At 34.8% G+C, this 17,800-nt stretch overlaps 1 protein-coding gene across 15 annotated transcripts in view; it reads left to right on the forward strand.

The window, feature by feature from the left end:
• LRRIQ1 (leucine rich repeats and IQ motif containing 1) overlaps positions 1 to 17,800 on the forward strand; it is a 106,440-nt gene that overhangs the window by 34,576 nt on the left and 54,064 nt on the right. For 13 of the 15 annotated variants that reach the window (XR_002434695.1, XR_002434697.1, XR_002434696.1 and 10 more), the window contains 5 exons: positions 485 to 958; positions 2,683 to 2,821; positions 4,738 to 4,857; positions 16,708 to 16,797; positions 17,636 to 17,757. Coding sequence is in view for 10 of the 15 variants with exons in the window: in XM_021385313.1 (XP_021240988.1) it covers positions 485 to 958; positions 2,683 to 2,821; positions 4,738 to 4,857; positions 16,708 to 16,797; positions 17,636 to 17,757 (945 nt within the window). In the remaining 5 variants the exon portion in view is untranslated. The remainder of the gene's footprint in view (positions 1 to 484; positions 959 to 2,682; positions 2,822 to 4,737; positions 4,858 to 16,707; positions 16,798 to 17,635; positions 17,758 to 17,800) is intronic. The other 2 variants (XR_002434699.1, XM_021385314.1) reach the window with 2 other exon arrangements.

Raw genomic sequence — 17,800 nt, forward strand, 5'->3', positions numbered from 1 at the left:
GTTTGTTTTTTCTTGCTGTAGTTCTAATCAAATTTTAAAAATACTGTTATTTTTTTATTAGCTTTCATAGGTCCTAAATAAAAAAAAATGGATTATGAAGACTGTTGTAGGTTTTGTAACGAGATTGCATGAAATATTGTAACATTTTTGGCTTTGTATGACTCTAACCACACAGAAAAAGAACAGTGAAATATATGCCATCGTGCCTATTTCAGAGTGAAACCATTAGAAAAGTTACAAAAGCATAAAGTAAAATAAGCAATCTAATATATATTGGTATATTTTAGATATTACTAAAAAAAGGAAAATGTATTTAAGGTTTGTAAATACTGAAACTGATTTTCAGGGTAATTACTGTTCACTGTAAGTGTATGGAAACATGAAAGGATACTTTAGAATATAGAATAGTTTATAAAGAGAGAACATTTTTTTTAAATTGTTCATAGTCTGAAAAATATGTAATAATGTTTTTATCTTTCTTCAGAATTGCCTCTTCCATTGATGCTGTACAGAGACAATGCTGGTATTTTAATCAGTTGATGAAACTTAGCATTGAACATCGATGTGCGCATGAGTATGGTGAACTAAGTACTACTGACAGAGATAGACCAGAAACACTGCAAAATCATTTAAAGCAAACATCCACTAGCTGCCTACAGGAAAGTAACCTCTTTATCATGGGTGTGACAGAAAATAAACAGGTCTTGTTGGATCCTTCTGAAAGATGGATTACTACTGGCCAGTTTCAGGCTACATTCATTAACTCCTCCATATCTGTGCACCAAAAGGAAAATAAAGAAGATCACAGAATGGAGCAGAAGAGCACCGAATCTTGTATTAATTACAATGGGGAGAGCAATGGCAACAAGAATATATCTGCTCACCTCACATTGCAGCAGTCAGTTATAGAAAGTAATATGGGAAGAGGTCGTCAGTATTTTGAGAATAATACAGAAAGGTAAGACATAGGTTTGCTTTCAAATAGACTATATGGGTAAGCAATAAGAGTGAGGATTTCCTGTTCAAAACATACGCATTGAACAGATAGTATGAAAGTAATATTTTGAAGCCGATTAGAAAATAATTATTTTAAGGTGATACATGCTAGATCTCCATCTTAACAATTCCATATAGTATTTTGTCAGGTAATAGGATATAGACAAGTATGCCCTTAAAATAATTTTAAAATACTGTCTAGTAACATAAATTTTAAAACTTTCTCTTGATCTCCTAACTTTTCCATCTTTTTTATGACACCAACCCATAAATGTGCAAGTAGCATTCAACATTAGAGGTGAAAATACTAGCTGGTTTGTTGGAATTTGGGGGGAATTTAAACTACAAACTAGTGTAAAGTTTTTTACTGTATTGTTCACTAGACATTCAAAATTCATCTATGTAGAATTTACAGTCAGTATCATTTAGAAGGCAATATATAAAATTGCTTAAATCTACCATTCTACTCCCTTGACCTTAGGCCAGTCTCCTGCTGTTGTGATGACTGAGGAGCTAACAGCCTGCCCTGCCCTTGATACTCCTCCAACATGCCTCAACCCACTTCTTACAAGTAGAGGCAGAGGTGAAGGGCCAGTTCAACTTGTTCTGTGCCCCCAAATATTCTCTTGCATAAAATAAATTGGTTTATTACCTCTTGGGAATGTATTTGCTGCTGGTGTATGGTTCTGGTTGTACAGTCAGAGAAAACAAAAGCTAAAGTTTTTCCCTAAGGACCAAAAAATTCAATTATGAATTCATAAGAGTTTGTTTTCAAATGTACACATTGATACGTAAACTTAATAAACATATTTTAAGAAGAAATACTTGAATACTTTGTGCACTGCTTTCTTCTGTCTTAACCTCTGAAGTATGCTGTGACTTGTGCTGGGGCGTCTTTTTTGCTGAAAGTACTCCATTATTTAAATAAATCCACTATACAAAGGAAGAAGATATGTAAATACTCGGAGAAATTTAGATATATTTTCTTAAACCCACTGGCTAACTGTAATGTGAATTTTGTGGAGGATTCCAAGATAGTAACATGCTAAAGCAGAACTGCATTAAATTTTTTCTCCATCAAAAAATTGACTTCATATTTCAAAAGCTCAGTCACTGAACAAGCCTAAGTAGCCTCTAATCAGTGCTTTTCAAGCAATAGGCAACTTAGAAAATGTACACATATAACTAGTGGTCAGTAGTGTCAAACTGGAGGCTAAAAGTAGGCAAAAAATTAAATGGCACTTTGTCAGTTTTTTGTTTCTGCTCCATTGAAGATATTTATATCATGCAGTTTTCAGTATTCAACTCGGCCGCCTCTAATATTTTTCAGTATGGACAGTGAAGATAAATGCCTTCCCCCCCCCCCCATAGATTACTTAGTTATTATTAAACTATTTCTGATCCTAATCTTTCCTTTGAGGATGTTCTTCCTCTATAGCAAATGTAGAGTCTAATTAATGTAGAGAATGGAAGTCCTCCCAAGGCTATATGGAGTGAACGTGCTCCTGTGTTTCTGAACATGTATTACTGCATCTAGGTTGTAATTCATAGTTCAATGTCAGAGCCTTCTAATTTTCTTAATACGTAGTGCTGTTCTTTCAGTGGTTTTATGGTTGGGCAGCTATGATAACCCAGGTTTGCTGGTGAGGATATGTCATTCATGAAAGTACTTATTTTCTTTTCTAGGTTACACATGGCAGCATATGTGATCCAGTCTCATTGGAGGAAGTACCTTATCAGGAGGAAAACTGACTGCACCAAAACAAGGAATGATCATTTTAGAGAGGCTTTAAGACAGAAACATGAAGCTGCCACAGTAATCCAGGTTGGTTTGCAGCATTCTCTTTGCCTGTTTTCAGATTTAGTAAGAAAAATATCTTACTAATTTTGTGTACTTGATATCTCATATCTATTTTTTTTATGATCTTATAAATAGATTTCTTATTAAAGTTTTTTTTATTCAGTCAGTGTAAGCTTAATATTTCTAATAGAGAGTCTTCTTTACAAAATGTTTTGTAAAAGCTTAAAAGGACTTTATTCACTATTGCCCTGAATTAACTATTATTTTTTTTAATTCTAGTATTATGTTTAAGATATATTGTGCCCATGTTCTTACTGCTGTATGTCTATGCTATTAAACTGGCAAATGCTGCATAAGTGATAGAACGTGTCTCATTTCTATACAGCTAAGCATTCATCCCATCTCTCCCATTCTGCCTGTTCATGCCTTACATTCTCTCTTCATCTCCTGAAATAAAGGGTTGCCTCATTCATACTGCCATTGCCAATTCACCATGGCTTAAGCTGTTCTGCGCTAGATACTGGGCTAAAAGTTAACTATGTGCATGAACTTATATTCACTCCTTCCTTAATGAGTTCATTCCACTTAGGCTCTTTTCACGCTACTCTGTACTGATCTTTTTCTCTCTCTCTGAACCATTATTCTATTCTATCCTTTTTAAAGGAGTAACTAGAACTGAATTCCAGAGGTAGGTGTATCAGGAATTTATACAGTAAGGCATTTTAGTGTCTCATTTCTTAAAAATTGATATAATTTGTCTTTTTTTGATCTTGACTGAGTGCTGATCTGGTACATTCATAGATCTGTGTTAACAGATGTCTTACAGCTTATCTTTCTGTACATACTATTAAGAATGTTGTTTACTTCTCCGTTGCATTTGTAAAAACTAACTGTATTTGTTGAACAAAATATATTTTACATTTGATCACTCAGTAGTGCTTTATCTGGGTGGTTATGAAGATCTGTAGGAAAACAAATACCAGTGAAATGATAAGAAAGCAGATCTTATATATTTTATCATTTTTATAACAGTGAAGAACTGTGTGTCTTAAACCAGCAATATTTTCAGCAATTTATGCAGTTCGACAATAATTTCAGAAAAATGAACCAGCTAAATGTTAAACCAGAACATGAGATTTATCCTTCATATTTTGGTGCCTTCATTTCAAAGCTATTAAATGCTGACAGCACTTCATTTTTCAAGAGAGGTGTTTATCACATAGTATTTTAAATGTTTAAGGCATATTCGACTCTAATTACGTCAAGTAGTGATTTGGGAGAGAGTTGCTGTCTTGAAATATGTTTTGCTAATTCCATCTATTTCATTATGATCTCTGAAGTATTTTCCTGGATCTGATTCTATAGGTCGACGTGTGTTCATAGCATCTTGCTACTTTTTTAGCATCCAATTCCTAAAGTGCTTCTTTGTTTTAATATTCCTACTGGTATATTTTTTTTATTTCTATATAAAGATGTTAGACAGTTAATAGAGAGTAACTGACCTAGGTCAATTGCATGAGATCTATCCAAGAATAGCTACTTGTAAACTAAAAGACATTTAGTACCAGTGTATTTTTATTCTCAGTGATTTGAAAGTTAACACGCAGCTTTTTCTTATGTAGTCTTTCCTTTCAGTTTATAATAGTCCCTCAAGGAATTGTCAAATAATTAATTAGTTGACCCAGGTTTGTAGTTGAGGGAGTTGCAGGATTCCTTTCTGCTTACTTGTGGAGAGCCTCTTGAGTACTCTGAGCTTTAGACGTATGCTGGCATTTAATTTGTCTTGTAGTTTTAAATGTCACATAAAGTTCAAAAAACAGATCATTGAGCTATTAAACCAGGACCCAAGATGTTTTATCTTCCTAATGGGATAACATAGAGAATCTGGATTTGGGTTTGATCTATGACTTTGTATAACATGCTTTGAATTTTTTGTTTAGGCATCTTGGAAGGGCTTTCGTTTGCGAAGGAAACTGTCCAGTGCGCTTGCAGCTGTTAAAAGTGATGAAGTGGATGATAACTATGAAGAAATAAATGTGAATGATTTCGTATCACATGAAGTAAGCATATCCATTAGCATAAAAATTTCATGTCAAGTATAAAGTATACTTATTCTAAAACAGTCAGGTAGGTGTTTAAAATGAAAGAAGTTGAAAGGACTAGACGGGCTGGAATTAACATGTTCAATGTCCAGAAATAAAGAAGTGTTTGGTATATATAACTCATTTAAATGTATTTGTCATGGATTAATTGCTTCCTGCTCTTTGAGATGTTCTGATCGTTATTCTGCTATTAATGTCACACCCACCATAGAACCCCATATATTTTTATAGTTAAAGGACAAATAAATGAGAATAAGGAAACAACTATTTTTCTTTTAAAATCTTTAGTTTTTTAGTATCCTAGTAACTGATTGTAATGTGTATATTAATGTACATTTTGATCATGAGAGAATGACAACAATAATACAGCTGAAAATACAGAAAATTTATTGATTCAGTGTTGCATGAATCCAATAAAAGGAAACACCTCTCCAGTAACGGAGGTGAAGCAGGCTTAATCACTCTACATTTATCCCATAGGTAAAGTGCTAAAAATAATTAAGAAAAATACAGATAAGTCGGGAAAAATACACTTCTTCTCTTGGAAAATGAATAAATAAATAAATCCAGAAGTGTTTACTAGTATAGATTTTGTTTTGTTTTTGTTGTTTTTTGCAAATTATATAGAGTTAATAATGTCATTTAAGTTTCATAACGTTGAAATTGTGCCAGAAGTTTTGCTTTCAAGAAATAAATGCAATAAAAGAAAAAAGAATAAGAGGTGGATGATTGGACTGGATGATCTTGGAGGTCTTTTCCAACCTCAGAGATTCTATGATTCTGTGATTCTATGAAAAAGAAGCCCCAAATGAATTTGTGGAATGTCACTGTCAAAACTCAATTTATCAATAATTAAACTTAAAAAAGAAAAAGTCCACAGGATCAACACTGTAATTGAGTAAGCAACAAAAATTTTGTGCCTCAAAAGACATATTCTGCATTGGTCCTAGACTCAGTATGCATGGTAAGGCAGCTGATAATTACCTATTCAAATATTTATTTGTCTGAAGCACTATTCTCTCTAATTGTTGACATACATTTTCTTCTTTTGTTTGTATGGTTTCAGGTGAAGCAAAGTGATAACAGTGTAGCCATTTGAGACCTAAGTGGACATGGCTGAGTTCTTTTTTCATGAACTTTTGTTCATGGATTGCTCACTCAATTGCTGTATCTTTGCAAGAGCAATTTGTCAATATTCCACTGTAATTTTGGAAGCGATTGGTGTGATAGCCGGCTACTGGCATGATTAGATCCTATTTATGATCACATGCTTTTGTGGCTCATGGAAAACTAAATATATTGAGTGGAGGTGCAATTTACAGTTCATCAGTCTTTGATCATCTCAGTATCATCCATCTTGTAACTCAGCCCTTCACCCCATTAGAAGGTAGTCAGACTTTATTCCAAGTAATTTCTGGTGACTTGATGACTGGGGCAATTTTTTTCTTCCCTCTTTCAGGATCTATTTCAAGATTTTGAGAATTGCTCTATTAGAACATGCAAAATGTTTGAGGTAGTAGTACCAAGAATCATTTGGTAGAAAGGAAATGTGAGTGTTTAGACAGAGATCTGGCTTAAATTTTAGGGTTGGTTTTTTTTTATTATTTAATTTAAAATATATACAAAAAAAGAACAATCTCATTAGCTGATGTTCTCTGATTCCTGGCTTCTTTCTAGAAAAAATAAAAAGCAGAAATTGGAAGGATTTACTTTTTTTCACAGGAAGGAAGTATCTGTTCATAAGTAGAAAAGAAGAAATGCCCTGTTTTGAATTATTCAGCCTGTAGTCCAGAATCTCAGATACTGTTAAGTCGATTGAGCCAGGCTTGCTTCACTCTCCTGCCCAAATAATGTTGATTTTCTTCAGAGCTGTGTATGTGGTAAATTTACAGTGTTTAAGCCTAGAAAGTATATCAGTGATTAAACATTTCAGTGTTCAAGATTGACTGTAAATGGAATTCAGAAATTTCTCATACCCTGTGATGTTTGTCATATTTTTTCCTCCGCTTGTCTGTTTGTTTCAAGCATATGTATTGTGCTTACTAGATTGTAAGAAATGTGTAGTAGTCTTACAACTGACCTACTGAAAAAGTGTGTGAAATAGCGATGAATGATACAGTTGTATCATATTATTAAGTGTGTGCAATATAAAGAAATCACATGGACTTTTTAATTTAGCTGAAACAAGAAGCTTGGAGAAGTCTTTGCTTCTATCTCTCTCCTTTCTGGCCTCTGTTTTTGTAGCGAAGTGCTGAAGCAGAGCTAAATAATGACACATTATATTAGTGGCTATCTGTTGGGCCTCAAACAGGTGTGCTGGGAGGAGTACATATTGCTGGGCTAAGAAATCCCATATGCTGGGGTGTGAAGGAAGAACAAAAAATATGTGGACGCCATTTTGTACTGCAGATTTTACTGTTGGTTAGAGTGAATGTAGTGAGAGAACATCCTTTCCTTATCACAACCTAATACAAAAATACTAAATCATGTCCAAAAGTTTTTGGAGTAGTACATTGTTTTGTGATATGATCATTAAGATTTCAGTTGCAGTGATTTCATTCTGTATTGTCTAATAGTTCACAAAGTCATTAGTGTGCAAGCTTCTATTTAAATAATTTGCAAATATCATGGTGCAGTAAGTCACTCATTAGGCACCAGTCTTCATTGCATAACTTTTTAATATCTTAATTGTAAACTCAGTGTGTCTAGTGCTTTGTGGAAGTTGAAGTTGCAAAACAGCATGGGGAAAATTATAGTCTTTTCCAAAGATCTATTTTATCCACTATGCATGTTGAGTAGTGATATATTATTAGTACAAATCTCTGGCTCCATATCATGTGAAAAATTGATTGCATGTTATTGAACTGGAGGAAAGATCTTTATCTTGCTCACAAAAAACATGAATAGTAATCATTTCACCTTTACAATTACTGCTATCTTCTTGTATTCCTCTCTGCTCCAATAAATTGTTAAAGGCATTCAGAGGCAATTGATGGCATTAGTGTTTTATGTCTTTTGTATTGTGCCGTGTCAAACAGCCTATCCCAGATGAGATGAAAGATCTGGCCAGCAGATGTCTCTGAAAGTATGAGGCTGGTATTTGGTGATATTTTCATGTCTTTCATGTGGACTTTGGGGAATTCCAGCCTATATGCTCCAGAAGGTTGATGTGGTTTGTCCCAGGTTGTGAGCTTGTGACAGTGATTCTTGTTTTCTAGCTTACGCCAGGAAAGAGGCATCCTAGAGGATAACTTGACCATATCTTGACACTTAAACAACTACAAGAGCATGCATATAAATGTCAGATCAGAATCAAGCTTTTGTATGTTTTATGTTGCCAAGAATACAATCCCCTTTCAAAATAAATTTATGAAGTTACATTGTAACACCAAAACAAATGAGTCTATGAGGAAAATTTCTTCAGATTCATCCTTTTCTTTGAAAAAAGGCTCAGGTAATGTATTGGGGGCTCAGTCTTTTAAATGAATGTGTATGAATAATATCCTCATATGATTAGTAAATGGCATGTTAGTCTGTGATCAGATACGTAGGTTTTCTTTTCTACCTCTTTTAGCAGTAATCTAAAATGCTGAAATCTTGTTTTCCTGTTCTCTAGTAGATAGGTATCCTAGCTGTAGAGGTAGGTTTTTGCAGTCAACATCTGATAAACACAAACACAGGCATTAGAAGTTGTGATCTTCACAGCTTATGCAGAATGTACTCTGATTGCTTTCTGGCTTTGCATCATGTGATCTCAGTTCTATAATGCCTCTGAAATGCTTTTAATTTTCAAATAGAAACTGTCTTCGTGGTTTGTCTCTATCTCATGAAAGCAGATTCAAACAAATGCTTCACAGAGAAAAAACTACTCATGATGTATGACACTAAAGATATAATTTGGGATCTATGTTTAGCTAAACGGTATAGTATTTTTCTAAGTTACATTTAGCTTGTATAACATAGCAAAGTTCAATGATATAATTAATTATGCCAATTTAAAGATAAGGATGTCATGTGGGACCATGTCAAAGACCTTGCACAACCCAGGTAGACAACATCAGTTGCTATTCCTTTGTCCACCGATGCTGTCACTCTATCATAGAAGGCCACCAGATTGGTCAGGCATAATCTGCCCTTGGTGAAGCCATGCTGGCTGTCTTGGATCATCTTCACATCTCTCATGTGCCATAACATCTCTTTGAGGAGGATCCATTCCATGATCCTCCCAGGCACAGATGTGAGGTTCACTGGCCTGTAGTTCCCCAGGTCTTCCTTTCTCCCCTTTCTTGAATGAAGTTTCCCTTTTTCCAGTTACTGGGGACTATGTAACAGCACAGTTTTTCAAATATGATGGAGAGCGGCTGGGCAACCACATTGGCCAGTTCTTTCAGAGCCATGGAGTGCATGTTATCTGGCACCATAGGCTTGTACACATTCAGCCTCATGAGGTGGTCTCAGACTTGCTTTGATCTTAACACTGGAAGAGATTTTACACCCTTGACCCCTGCTTAGAAGTTCTGAGACATGAGAGGTGTGAGAAGCCTGACTGGCCGTGAAGACCGAGGCGAATAACTCTTTAAAAACCTCAGCCTTCTCCATGTCTAAGGAGGCCAGTTTTCCCTTTTCAGGGAAGAGTGTGTTTGAGGTCTTAGAGCTGTTTCAGGGGTGGGCTAAAGGAGACAGGAGCTGATGTTTGTTGAGGTTGGTGGGAATCTCAAAAGATTTTTGAAGTATTCATTTCTGATGCTTACTTGAACCACTTGTCTAATCTCTGAAGCCAAGTTTACTGTTTACCTATCTTTACTTCATATTCCTGTATTAAAAAAAATAAAAATAAAAATGAAAATAAAGATGTAGGACCCAGAACTTCCTTTGAAAACTGCCAGGCTTAAAGCAGAAATGCTTTTCTGAAAAAATGTGGGTCATGTAGGTAATTAGAGACTTTGATAAACTGCAGCGAGATTCAGACTTCTGGAGAGTTAAGTATGTATGTACTTACTCAACCTTTTTTGTGAAAGAATTTTTGGGTCCCTGAAATTTTCATTATTCATTTATTTTGTTTATTGCCAAAATTATTTCCATTGTTTTACATATTTAGAGAAATCACATCTGTGCTTATATTAAATGTAAGAATTGGAGAGAACAATCAATCTTCTGACTTTATTAATCATTTTGGAAAAAAATTACCTTTGGAGAAGGTATTCCCCAATAATATATTCTGAAATGTTTTCCTTCAGAGAGTATTGTGATTTTTTCAAGTAAATCCTAGTGGATCATTCTCATAATTCGACAACTACACCACTGAACTGTTCTAAATTTCCTGCAAGAATGTACTCTATTAGCCAGTTTGATGAAGTCTTTAAAAGCTTTTGGGGTCAATTCATTATTGTGATGTTTCTTTGGAATATGTATGATATGTGCTACTTTTTTGGCTTACAGCATTGGTTTTAGCAATCATGAGAATGAAGCTATGCCCAGCATTCCTTTCCTACATAAAGGCAGATTTGAAAAAGATGCATTGCCAGAGGTTAAAATAACCCTTATTAGAGTGCTACTCTATTTTATCTTCACCATATAACATACGTGAAAAAGCATGAAAGATGAACACAGAGAAAAAGGCTATTTTTCCTACTGCTCACAGTTCAGAGATTTGTGCTTTATAAAATGATCAATGTGTCCTACTAAAAAAAAATCTATGCAGTTTTTTATAAAGTTGTTCAAATCAACGCATTTACACAGAATTTTGGAGTGGCAGAAGTTTAGCTGAATTTGTGGCATACTGGAAATGGAAAAATAGTGTAACAGATGATTCTGTGGAGGATGATCTTATCTGATACTGCCTTAGCTTTGGAAATTTTTTCGGGAAGTCACATTCTGAACTGACAGTCAGCTTCCAAATGTGGAACTAAGCTTTACTCATGAACTCAAGTTTCTTAGAAAAACTAGCCCATAGAGTAATCTGATCCCTAAATAGATTGGATAAAAGTCTAAATACAAAAAATATTCAGATCTTCAGGCAATTTTTGATCATAATCTATAAACAATTTTAAATAAGCACAGAAAATGTGTTTGGTTTTTCTGTAGCTGCTGTAAGAGCTAAAAATTCATTATTTCCTAGCAAGTATTCAAAAATGTATTATACTTTTAGAGAATAAATTTTGAGGAAGGGATACATAGGCTTTGGCAGAAGTGAAGACCAGTGAAAATTAAGTGAAATATTTTGTGCTGGAATAGCATTGCGTTTGAGTGAAATGCACCACATAGTGAAATATGTTTGCCAGGAATCAAGAAAGTTAACAGCTTTCTGCCAGATGAGAGACAGTCCAGTGTGGTTTGCTCTAGTATGCCCTTTTCTACTGTGAATATCCACAGGGTTAACATTCAGCATATGATGCCTTCTTTCTCACCACTCACTCCCCACTCCTGCTGCCCCAAATGCCAGAGCATTCATTTAACTTACAGAATGTCTAATACTAGGAAAAGTACTTCTTCATGTGGCACACATTGCTCAGAAAGGAATTTTGTAATCCTTTTTGAAATAGTCATAGAATTCTGTTGAACCTTCTACCTGGGATTAAAGTAGCATTCCTTTTCTCTTTTTGTTTGATTTATTAGCACTATTAAAATATATTCATCAGGAGCTAGCAAAGTGGAAAGCAAAGACATCTCTACTATGAAGAACTTTATGCCTCTATTCTGTAAAGAAAACGAGTGGAAAGATCCATTCTGAGTTTTTTCTGTATTTATTAATTCTTGCTGCTTATTGTCTTGTTCTTCAAAACTATTTGGAATATAGAGAAGGCAGATACTTTGCAAAATCTGGTTGGAATAAGGCCATTCTTTCCAGATGGTATTAAAGACCGAGAATAACATAAATGGCCTGCCTCACCAAGGGGAGCAAAAATCCAGAGAAACAAACTAAGCAAAACCAGGCAGGTAACGTGCAGGGTGAATCTTTTTTAAATGGAAAGAAATCTATACACCATCTGTATGAAATAGTAATGTGGAAACATTTTTGAAAATAAAGCTGTTTTTTTCCCTCCCATTCTCAGTATTTATTGTCATTTCCAGTGACCAGTCATGACTCAGTTCAGAGTGACTTTTATATATTAATCTCCTCTTTTTGCAAAAATATTCCGTTGACTACATTTGCAATTTTATCTTAAAATACCATATAAATAAAAGCCCTAGATATATAGCAGTAGGACAATTATGCTGGCTCAACTATTGCTGTCCTGAAAGCAGAGAATGAGACAATGAGGAAATGAAAGTAAAGAGATATAAAGAGTAAATTCTCCATAATTCTAAAAAATAGTTTCACAGTTTTGTCAGATTGTTATTAACCTTGTGATTCTGAGGCCCACCGTGTTTGGAAACATAGGGTAACTTCAGCCCCCATATTGACTTTTCAGAGTTAAGCTACTTCTTTGACTTCAGAAATAGACATGAATACAGTAGTAAATAGCTGTTTACATAGAATGTGCAATCAAACAATATCATTTTATTTGCTTTGTAATTCATCTCAGGCTGCATTTTTTTCTGTTAGTCGATAATCTCAGTAGAAATTGATCTAATTTTTAGCCTCAGTTTTTGGCAAATGTGTTATAAACTTCACATTAGTTATAATTTAGGACAGTGTTTATGGGAAATATATGGACAGAAGTTTCTTGAACTTAGTGTTATCTCTCTAGGCATAAACACAGTGAAAGATAATACATTTAGAAATCAATTATGTGTTTATTTTTGTTGGCCAAAGCAAGAGAAAGTGTGGTATATTTTTGTAATATGCTACATACTTACACTAGTGCCAAACATGCTTCATATCAGTGGATATAATCTTAATGATAAATCAGGGTATTTTTTGTTTTGTTTTGGTCTTGCATATTTCTACTCTTGCATTGTGTTTTTCTATTTTCATTGATATTTCTTTTCAACACAACACTGAAAGACATTTTATAGGCTGTGTAAGAAACAGAAACACAGTGGAGGATATTAAGTTGATAACTATCAAACACAGGGCTAAGAAAGTATTTGTGAGAAAAGTTTCAACCTGAATTTTAAAAGAATTTTAACTGAATTATGGTGCAAGCATATAAAACAAAAAGATTTGATCTATGCACTACTTAAATGATTCCTGTTCCCCAAAATTGACTAGAACTTCAGAATATTACTTCTCATGTTTCATGACTTTATCAATTTCTATCAGAAACAAATACATTGGAGAGACAGAAATTCAAATAGCTAGGATATGAGCTTGGCCTGAAATCTGACAGTCAGGCTTGAATCATATTCACTGTTAACGTAAGACATATAAATACCTAAATCATTCTTGGACACATCATTGTACAACACAAATTAATCTGATTGATATTTACACGAGGTAGGAATCTACCTCTCTTCCAGCTCTATTGATTATTTTGCAAGAGAGGAGGAGAAAAATATATAAGAAAATTGCAATTTTCATATACTTTTATATACCAGCAAAGGTGAAGACCCATTTTCACCAGTTACCGGCTCTGTGACTGCAGGTGCCCTGAACTGCAGGACAATGACTGTGGGAACAATAAACTCCCAGCCAACTCCAAATTTGTGTGGGATTTTCTGCTTCACCTGAGTGCATATAAGTCTGTAGAACCTGATGGGATCCATCCAAGGCTACCTAGAGAGCTGGCTGATGTCACAGTGAGACCTCTGTCAATTCTTTTTCAATAGTCTTGGGAATCTGGAGAGGTCCCAGTTGATTGGAAGCTGGCAAACATTTTTCCAGTTTTCAAGAAGGACGAGAAAGAAGACCCTGGTAATTAGAGGCCTATCAGTCTCACTTCAGTGCCTGGTAAAATTATGGAAAAAATTATGCTGGGAGTCATTGAAAAACACCTGTAGGGCAGTGTGGTCACTGGTCAGAGGCAACATGGGTTCATGAGGGAACAATCCTATTAAAATAACTTAATTTCCTTTTATGACAAGGTTACTCATCTAGTTATCAAGGGAAGCCAGTTTATGTATCTTTTTGGATTTCAGTAAAGTTTTCGATACTGTTTCTCGCAATATCCTTCTGGACAAAACATCCAGCATAGGACTAGACAAAAACATAATGTGAGCAATTGGCAGTTGGATTGAAGGTGTACCCCTGGCTATACTTACAGACCAGGGAGATGAGAGGTTTTTTCTGAAAGGGATATGAGGATCATGGTTAACAGCAAGTTGAACATGAGTCAACAGTGTGCGCAGGCAGCCAGGAAGGCCAACCATACCCTGGGGTGTGTCAGGCTCAGCACTGGCAGCCAGGTGAGGGAAGTGACTGCCCTGCTTTACACTGCTCTGGTGCAGCCTCACCTCGAGTAGTGTGCACTTTTCAGTGTCAGGGTACAAAAAGAATATGCAATTATTAGAGGGTGTCCAAAGGATGGCAGTGGATCTGGTGAAGGTTCTAGAGGGACAGATGTATAAGGAGCAGCTGAAGTCCTTTGGTTCGTTTAGCCTAGGGAGGAGGAGATTGAGGGGAGACCTCACTGTGGCCAACAGCGTCCTCAAAAAGGGGAGCTGAGAGGCAGGTACTGACTCTTTGGTGACAGCAGTATAATCTGAGGGAATGGCATGAAGCTGTGACAGAGGAGGTTCAGGCTGAGTATTAGGAAAATGTTGAAAATTGAGAGGGTAGTCAGGCACTGGAACAGGCTCCTCAGGGAACTTGCTGGAGTTCAAGAAGCATGTGGACAACCATCTCAGACACATGGTCTGATTTTTAGATTGTCCTTTGTGGAGCCAGGAGTTGGACTCAATGATCCTTATGGGCCCCTTCCAACTGAGAATATTCTATGATTCTATGATCTTTTGCAGGCCTTGAGTTTACTTGTAACTGGATTGCATGCCCATGCTTAAAAAATAAATTTGAAACTATTATCTGAAAAGCTAGAAGTATGTCTTAATGCAATTGAAAAGTAAATTCAGGGAAGGCAAGTTGGAATAGTGTCTGATTTCACTGAGAGATTTTGGTCGGATTTTCTCCCTTTTTCATAGTTATTCATTTCGACCAATCTATTCACAGACTGCAGACAACTGCAGAACTTGAATATGTAATAGTTTTGTCTCTGCAGTGTTATGAACAGAGATACAATACAGTTTTCTGTATGTGAATTATGCCAATGTCAGAACTTTAAATGGTAGCTTTTGGGACTTGATTTATTGCAGTATTCTAGAAAAAAATGTAAATGTGACTTTTTTTTAATCAACTACTTAGTGTTTATCAGCATGAGAATAATAATTGCGAAGAGAGATGTTAGTAGGTTGCCAGCAAGTATAATAGATAATTTCTTAACACATACAACCACCTGAAAGAGGAAGTGGGTTAAGAAGGATAATGTATATTTTAATCATGAAATTAAACAATACGGGGAAGATTGGTAAAGAGACATCGGCAGTTTTTTATATGAGCATAGAATTACTCTGGATTTTGTAAATAAAACAGTAAAAACCCAAACATACTGTAATATAAGAACAGAGAATTCCAGAACCAAGAAATCAAACATGCAAGAGTGAATCATTTTTAAGTCTTAAAAATAAAGTCAAAAATTAAATCTAAAAAATTTAAAACCTAAATTGATAAATTGAAAATGTATCCAGTGAACCTAGGTCAGAATGGAAGAAGAATACTGGTTACCTTATAAATAAGAACTTTGCTTTTAGAATCACCAAATATGTGACCACTGCCAGAATTAACTTTTTCAAAATAACTGAAATATCATCCTTTTTTCTCTTAGAATTTCAAGGGGCTTGAAAGGCCTTATTATGCACCAGACTAAGGTTGTGCAAAGTGCTTTCATAAGGTATCCAAAGTTAGGATAACTGCTTCAAGTTCTCTAAGTCAGAAATAAATGCAATCTGAAATTATCTACAAATGGGAAAAGGTACTCTGATTTTACAAATTAGCAATTTTAAAAACAATGAACTCCAGGGTCTTTGATTGAAATAGTAACAGCCTGAATGACTGAGCCCTGTGTATGTTAAACCATGTTCTTTACAAGTATTTACTTACTGTGTGGCAGTAGTGTATTTCTCTCACTCATCAGAATTTATTGAAAGAACATGGTTGAAAAATTCATGAATGTGTAAGAAAAATAAGTTATACACAGGTTGAATTTGAAATATAATTTAAATTTTGTTTCTATGAAAGAAAACTGAATTCCATTTTAAAGTTCTACAGATACCAATTAGCACCCAGCTTCCACAGTCCTCTTAATTCCAAGCTATTAATTTAGTTTGCAAGTTGTTCTGTTACATCAAAAATAAAACTGATTAACTGAAGAATAATTTCGTACAACCTTTACTTTTTTAACCCCAGATTTCAGTGAAGACTATTCACTAATTCTGTTCAACTCAGCAAAAGTTTGGCAGGACCAGGCACCTGTATCTGGATATAAAATACTCAGTCACTCAAAAATGAGCAATTGACTCCTCATGGTATTTAGGCCTTTAAGTGTCTTATGTCTGTAATTTTTCAGAGTTTGGCAGTCATTTTTAATAAATCATTTTTACTAACAATGTTGGGATTAAATTACAAGAATTTGAGAGGTAGGAGATGCATTTTAAGAAAAAAAAATTTTAAATCTCATTCGTTTTAAATCAAAGAGTACAACACAGAATCTTCAAAGGTGTTTTGAGTGCAATTGCTCTGCAGGTGGCAGTTCTGATATATGACTTAAAAACACTTGAAACAGTACACAAGACAGCTGAAAAGAGACTTTGTAAAAGTTATCAAAACTAAACTGATTTTATCAGTGCACTATTTGATTTTACTCATTTGTACAGGCTGCATTAGAGAATGAATGGCTAACTCTAGATTCCACCCATTTCCCTTCAAAAACACCCCTGATCTCAAACCAGCTGCACTGGACAAAGGTAACGTGTCACAAAATTTCTTATTCTTCAGTTTTTATTCATTTCTTAGGGATATGCTCTTCAGTCTTTATTCATTCCTAGGGATATGCTATTCTGGAGTGATTAATATGACAATCTATTGACTTTAAAAAAACGCAATTACTTTTAAAAGTCTCAGACTTCCTCCTCATCCCCAAATGTAATTTTTCTTTCAGATTTTCTTTCATTTGCTTAATTTTTTCTTTATTTTGGATTTATTTCAGTACTTTACTTCACAGTAGCAGGAAAGAAAAAAGATGATGTTCTTCATCTGTATATTTGGCAGTAGATTAAAAATTGCTAGTTGACACAGTACTTAAAAAATACTAAGATCTGCATTATATGACAACAGCTGAATGTTTTCAGAACAGCTAAAGGTCATTGAGCTGTAATGTCTGCTAGTTACTTGATAAACTTTGAAGTTTTAACTTTTTGTTTTCTTAGGGTTCTTTTTTTCTTCTTCAAGCATAGTATTACTAATGTTTTATTTCCTACAGTTAAAATAAAGAAGTCTTATAAATGTATAATTCATTATATTGTAGGATTTAAAGTATAACTGAAGTCACCTTTTAGCCCTGTTTATTTAGTTGAAGGTAAAGTTTCTAATGGTCATAGCACTACTAAGAATCCTTTCTGTTAGACTGCAGAGCCTTTCAGGTTTACCTTCACATTTTGGAGTCCTAGACGTGTGCAGTCTCAGTCAAACATATGAACTCAAAAGTCAGTTCATACGGATAACTTCTGTTTTTTTGAATTTCGTGCCTTGTGACAAATTTGCAGGAATTACCTACTGCATTTTTTTATTTTTCTTACTGAGAAGTATGCTAGGCCTTCAAATTCCAGTGAACATTCAAATAATTTGCAGTTGTCACCCCAAGCACCTTGGCAGTGTGTTGACAGACCACATTCATGCTCAAGAGAAAATACCCACTATCATAGAAGGTTAGTAAAATAATTGAAGGGGGGCGGAGGGTGGAGGAAAGAG

Source organism: Numida meleagris, chromosome 1 (genome assembly GCF_002078875.1).
Source record: "Numida meleagris isolate 19003 breed g44 Domestic line chromosome 1, NumMel1.0, whole genome shotgun sequence".
NCBI classification, from domain to species: Eukaryota; Metazoa; Chordata; class Aves; order Galliformes; family Numididae; genus Numida; species Numida meleagris.